General features: G+C 46.1%; 1 protein-coding gene across 1 annotated transcript; it reads left to right on the top strand.

Moving 5' to 3' along the window:
- Nucleotides 1-436: 436 nt before the first annotated feature.
- WFIKKN2 (WAP, follistatin/kazal, immunoglobulin, kunitz and netrin domain containing 2) lies at nucleotides 437-5190 on the top strand. Its single transcript, XM_010284746.1, has 2 exons — nucleotides 437-957; nucleotides 3177-5190. Exons 1-2 carry the CDS (start codon nucleotides 757-759, stop codon nucleotides 4686-4688), a joined length of 1713 nt encoding a protein of 570 aa, XP_010283048.1. The 5' UTR covers nucleotides 437-756; the 3' UTR covers nucleotides 4689-5190.
- The last annotated feature ends 412 nt before the right edge of the window (nucleotides 5191-5602 follow it).

Raw genomic sequence — 5602 nt, 5'->3', positions numbered from 1 at the left:
AACCAGCATCCTGGAAATCTCCCCACCAAAGAGAAGAAAAAAGCCCAGAGGAGCCCGGGGAGAAGTTACGAAGACATAGTGCTTTGTCGATCCTAAGTTTAAATAAGTTATTTCTTCCCTACTTCCTTCGTTAAAATATGATATTCTAGCTTTAATTGCTTCAATCCTATTACTTGTTCCTTTTAGCAAGTGATTGTGCAGCCCTTGCCGTGGGGAAATCCCCTGACCGTGGGTCCGTGTTATTTAGACAAGTACTCTTTCAGAAATAAATGCCATTCTTAGCATAGGGAAGTACTTTAGGTCTAAAGGGGTTAAGAAGGCCTCCCTGCATTCAGAAACATGCAGGGGTCCCACCGTGCCAGTTCCAGCCTTTTAAACTCTTTCCAGCTTTTTTTTCTTGCAACAAATCTGTCTGACTGCCACCAGGACATAGGAAGCGTGTGCCTGTCAAAGAAATCAAGTTTACTTTTTCTGACTTGTTAACAGAGGCAGGGTATAAATAGAGCTAACTCTGCTCAGACTATTAGCATTTCTCTTAAAATAAGGGGGTAACTTCCTAGGACCTTTAATCCAATGAGGTCCAGACCAAACTGCGCTATCAGCAGAGGCAGCAAAGGAGCTTGCTGAAGTTTTTACAGAAGTCAGGTGCATCTGGGTTCCTCGAAAATTTAAGGCTTACCAAAAAAACAAGCAGCCCCAAGCAAACGACAGCTACCTCCAGCTCGGTCACTGCCATTGCCCTGGAGAAGTTCTGAGATGATGTTGGTGCTGTTCACTCGGTGGATGTGGATCTTGCTGGGGAAGAGCAGTGTCCTCTTGCTTCTGGAGGTCCCTCCGAAAGGGAGAGCTCTGCCTCCAATCCGCTATTCCCACGCTGGGATATGCCCCAATGACATGAACCCCAACCTGTGGGTAGACGCGCAGAGCACTTGCAGGAGGGAGTGCGAAGCTGACCTGGTGAGTGATGCACGTTTTTATCTCTCTGCACCGCGGGCGATGGGGTTTGTCGCTGGTTTGTTTGCACCGCAGCCTGTTTCCTTCCGGATAGAAAGGCGCCGGCACCGTGCAGGACCTGGTGCAGACAGCGCACGTATTTAATTGACCCGTGACCTGTATAAAATAGAAAAGGTTTGATGAGTTATCAGTAAGCTGGGAGGTGCGTGGCAGCTGTCACTTACGCTGATGTGGGTACAGCGCTCGCTCTGTTCCATCATTTTCCTTGCTTCCCTGTCAAAAGAACCGTCCGAATTTGATACTCCAGAACTCAGCGTGCCCTGGGGCCAGCCCATAGTATTCTAGCAGTGTCACCATGCTCTTCGTTGTTGGTGGCCATCATCAGTGCTTTATATTCCTGGGAGGAATCCTGTATGAAATGGTTTGATTTAACATGTAAATCATCAGCTTTTGCTGCACTCAAAACACAAAGCGTGCTTGGAGTGCAAAACAGGAGCATGGTTAAAATGACCAGGCAGATGTTCTCTGTCATGCTCCCAGCTCAAAATGTGCTTAGCTTACAACCCTAAAATTCATTTTTCAACCTGTCAGCACCGCCAGCTCAAGCTGGCATCTGAAAATACCTGCTTGTCCTGCCTCTTACATCATGTCCAACAGCAAAGCTCCCTGCAGCCCAAACCAGGCTGACAGCAACATGTACCATGCTGGAAAAAGTCATTGGGTTTGTGCTCTGTAGCCAGGTTGTTTCTGCAATGCTAAAAGGGCGGGGGCGGGGGAGAAGAGAGAGAAATGCTGGCCATCAAGTAAACAAAGACATTTGCTCAGCTGCATCCCATGTGTTACGAACGAAGGTGCTCTTTTTACTTTTGCCGTTCCCAAATAAGCCTTCTCTATTTCAACTGCCAGGTGCAGCAATGAATATTAAAAACACTTGCAAAACCCCAGCAGCAGCAGAGGATGGTGTTTTAATAATTTACGGGTCAAAAACTGAAAGCCAGAAGCCACTGGCTAAAAATATTCGCTTTTTCCTTGTGGCAGCACAGAGTCCTGGGACCTTGCACGGAGTCAGTGGTCTGGAAGCCGCCAAGGACTCTGCCACCAGCTTTGCTAAAGCCACGCTCCTTAACCCCAGCTGGAAACGTGACCCATTCTGGTTTCTAACTTTGCTTCTGAAACCTAGTAATGTGCAGCTGTGAGTTATGTTATTAGGTCATCTTTTTCCCAATAAGGAAAGGATACTGGACTCAGGGGAAGCTATTTAGTTTGGTAGCTTAAAAAACATTTTGTTCTCACTTACTTACAGAGAAAGCCGTTGGATTTCAGGGGGGTTGCAGAGGTTTAAGACACGGTGGAAGTGTGCCCCGTTGGGTACACGGTAGCAGTGTTCATTGTCCCCTAAAGTAATCCATAACAACACGGCAGCTGTGATCACACATATCAAATACCTTTTCTGCACAGAAGATGAAAATTCTGCTAAAATTAACCACAATTTAGAGCTGCCTGTAGCTGTGACGGGGTGTAATAAATCACTAGAAGAGTGATACTGCATTTGAAAATAGGACTAAAATAGGACAGAGAATCCATAATGAGCTGTTTTGGGTTTGTTTTTCTAAATACCATAGAAAAATTATTTTTGGAGCAAGAATTTCCTTACTTCTGAAATATTCTATTATTTCCTCTACAATGTGAACAATTACAAATCCTTGGCAGTTTCCCCTCCAAGAGTAGGCTGTTAGTCTCAGGGAATTCAAATAATACTTTACATACTTCTGTGGAAAATAAGAAGGATTACTGCCTACAGCCATATGATAAGACTTTCCATCCGCTCTTGTTTCTCAGGGCTTGTCCTCAGGCATTTCGGAGAGTGCGGAAGGGGGGTTGTTGGTTTGGTAGTCAAGCAGCCCATGTGACTCTAGGAAAGACTTATGATGAGGTTAGTGTTTAAGAAACAGAAATACATTTTCCTTCTTGAGAGTCTTCTCCTGAAGCACTTACTTCAGAAACCCCAGTGTGTTTAGATACGTCTCAGGAGGTGCTGGGGGGATGTTTCTACTCATAGCCAGTGGGGACACTGGGTTTCAGCCCACAGATATCTGTGGCAGACCAGGTCCCCTGGGCTAGCACTGTGAAAGTTTCTGGGCTCTCTGCTTGCTGGGTGTTTAAAAAGGACTTGACTTTACTCTGTCCCCAGTAATGATCGAGTTGTTTTCTTTTCCCCGCAGGAGTGCGAGACCTTTGAGAAGTGCTGCCCCAATGTCTGTGGGACGAAGAGCTGCGTGGCGGCTCGGTACATGGATGTCAAGGGGAAAAAAGGGCCGGTGGGAATGCCCAAAGAGGCAACCTGTGACCGCTTCATGTGCATCCAGCAAGGCTCTGAGTGCGACATCTGGGACGGGCAACCCGTCTGCAAGTGCAAGGACAGGTGTGAGAAGGAGCCAAGCTTCACCTGTGCCTCTGACGGGCTCACCTACTACAACAAGTGCTACATGGATGCAGAAGCTTGCATCAAAGGCATTACACTGAACGTAGTCACCTGTAGGTACCATCTTACCTGGCCAAACACCAGCCCTATCCCACCAGAAACGACAGCTCGCCCTACTACTGCCTATTCCGAGACAACGGTCATTGACATCTTGCCACCTGCTCTAGTGAACAACCCCGTCCATCAGTCCGTCTATGTGGGAGAGACTGTCAGCTTCCTCTGTGATGTTACAGGGAGACCCAAGCCAGAAATCACATGGGAGAAGCAAGTCGATGGGAAAGACAAAGTCATTATGAAGCCAAATCACGTCAGAGGGAACGTTGTGGTCACCAACATCGCCCAACTGGTCATCTACAACACCCAGCTCCAAGACGCCGGCATCTACACCTGCACCGCCAAAAATAGTGGTGGCCTTCTCAGGGCTGATTTCCCTTTGTCGGTCATCAAAGGAGAACCCACATCCAAAGAAGCTTCCCAAAACAAAACACATTTTCCAACCGATGAGTGCCTGAAGCAACCAGACAGTGAAGACTGTGGGGAAGAGCAGACCAGGTGGTACTATGATGCAAAGAAAAACAACTGCTTTACTTTCATCTATGGGAACTGTAACAGCAACCTCAACCACTTTGAGACCTATGAGAACTGTATGTTAACGTGCATGAACGGCCCAATCAACATTTGCAATCTGCCAGCCCTCCAAGGTCACTGCAAGGCCTATGAGCCCAGGTGGGCCTATAACAGCTTGACAAAGCAGTGCCACTCCTTCATTTATGGCGGGTGTGGAGGCAACGAGAACAACTTTGAGAGCCGGGAGGCCTGTGAAGAGATGTGCCCTTTCCCGAAGAACACGCACTGCAAAGCTTGCAAACCACGCCAGAAGCTGGTGACAAGCTTCTGCAAAAGTGACTTTGTTATCCTGGGCCGTATAACAGAGCTGACTGAAGACCAAGACTCGGGACATGCCCTCGTGACAGTGGAGGAGATTCTCAAAGATGAAAAAATGGGATTAAAATTCCTGGGGAAGGAACCACTAGAAATCACGCTTTTGAACATGGACTGGAGCTGCCCATGTCCCAACATGACCACAGTGGACGGCCAGCTCATCATCATGGGAGACGTCCACAATGGCATGGCTGTCCTACAACCAGACAGCTTTGTGGGGACCTCCAGCATCCGGCGCGTGCGGAAACTCCGCGAAGTCATCCACAAGAAAACCTGTGAGCTTTTGAAAGAGTTCCTAGGATTGCATTAACCTCCTTCACGTGTCAGCCTTCCAGACCCGTGTGTTATGTAGGGCTAACGAGCGCTAGGCTAGTGCACAAACTAAACAAGCTGTTTGAAGGTACACTGTAGGAATTATGCAGAACCCTTATTTTAATCCATTAATGATGCTTAGCAACAATGTAGTATGGTCTTTGGCAAGCACGTAAAACAGCAGCAAAAGGCTATTAATCTTGCACTGAAATCAATTCGTCCATATAGGAGTGCCATTTAACTAGATGACTCACTGCAGTAATTATGCAATTTTTATGTAGCTTCCATCATAAGTGACGGAATTCATAGCATTTGTTTAGCTAATTGGTACACAGCTAAGTAATATATAATGTCAACTTAATCTGTCTCATATACAGTATGGAAATGTTATGGTAAGTCATTATAAGTAAGTCACACTCTTGTCTCCTCATAGCAGCACTAATATTTCAAGAGAAAAGCCTGTAAATTTTTGTCTATATTTACAATTGTGAACATTTAACCAATCTATGCATTATGAATTTGCTTCTCTTAACTGAAATTTTCCTAGCAGTATTCTTTGGATTGTACCTCGTTTTTAAATGGCAACTACTACCTATCTTGCAATCCTTACCCGAGAAAAAACTCCCTCGAACCTATGCCCAGGACGACAGGTCCCTGTAAGAGCTCAAGGCACAATCTCACCCCAAAATTAATTCACTGTCATCAGAACAAGGTCAGCAAACACCCTCATTCCATCCAACTTCCCTATTTCTGTTTTATATCAATATATTGCCTATCACAAAAAGTCCAGGGCGGAAGGACAGCAGTGTGCTACCAGCTGTCTTGCTTTTGAAAACACTTTACACCCGAGCATACGCAGCAATTTATTGCTTATTTTCATTAGAAATCCTGCTTTTATAGCTGAGAGAGTAA

The sequence above is a fragment of the Phaethon lepturus genome, unplaced genomic scaffold (genome assembly GCF_000687285.1).
Source record: "Phaethon lepturus isolate BGI_N335 unplaced genomic scaffold, ASM68728v1 scaffold49083, whole genome shotgun sequence".
NCBI classification, from domain to species: domain Eukaryota; kingdom Metazoa; phylum Chordata; class Aves; order Phaethontiformes; family Phaethontidae; genus Phaethon; species Phaethon lepturus.
The sequence above is the reverse complement of the archived record's forward strand: the minus strand, read 5'-3'. Positions and strand labels throughout refer to the sequence as shown.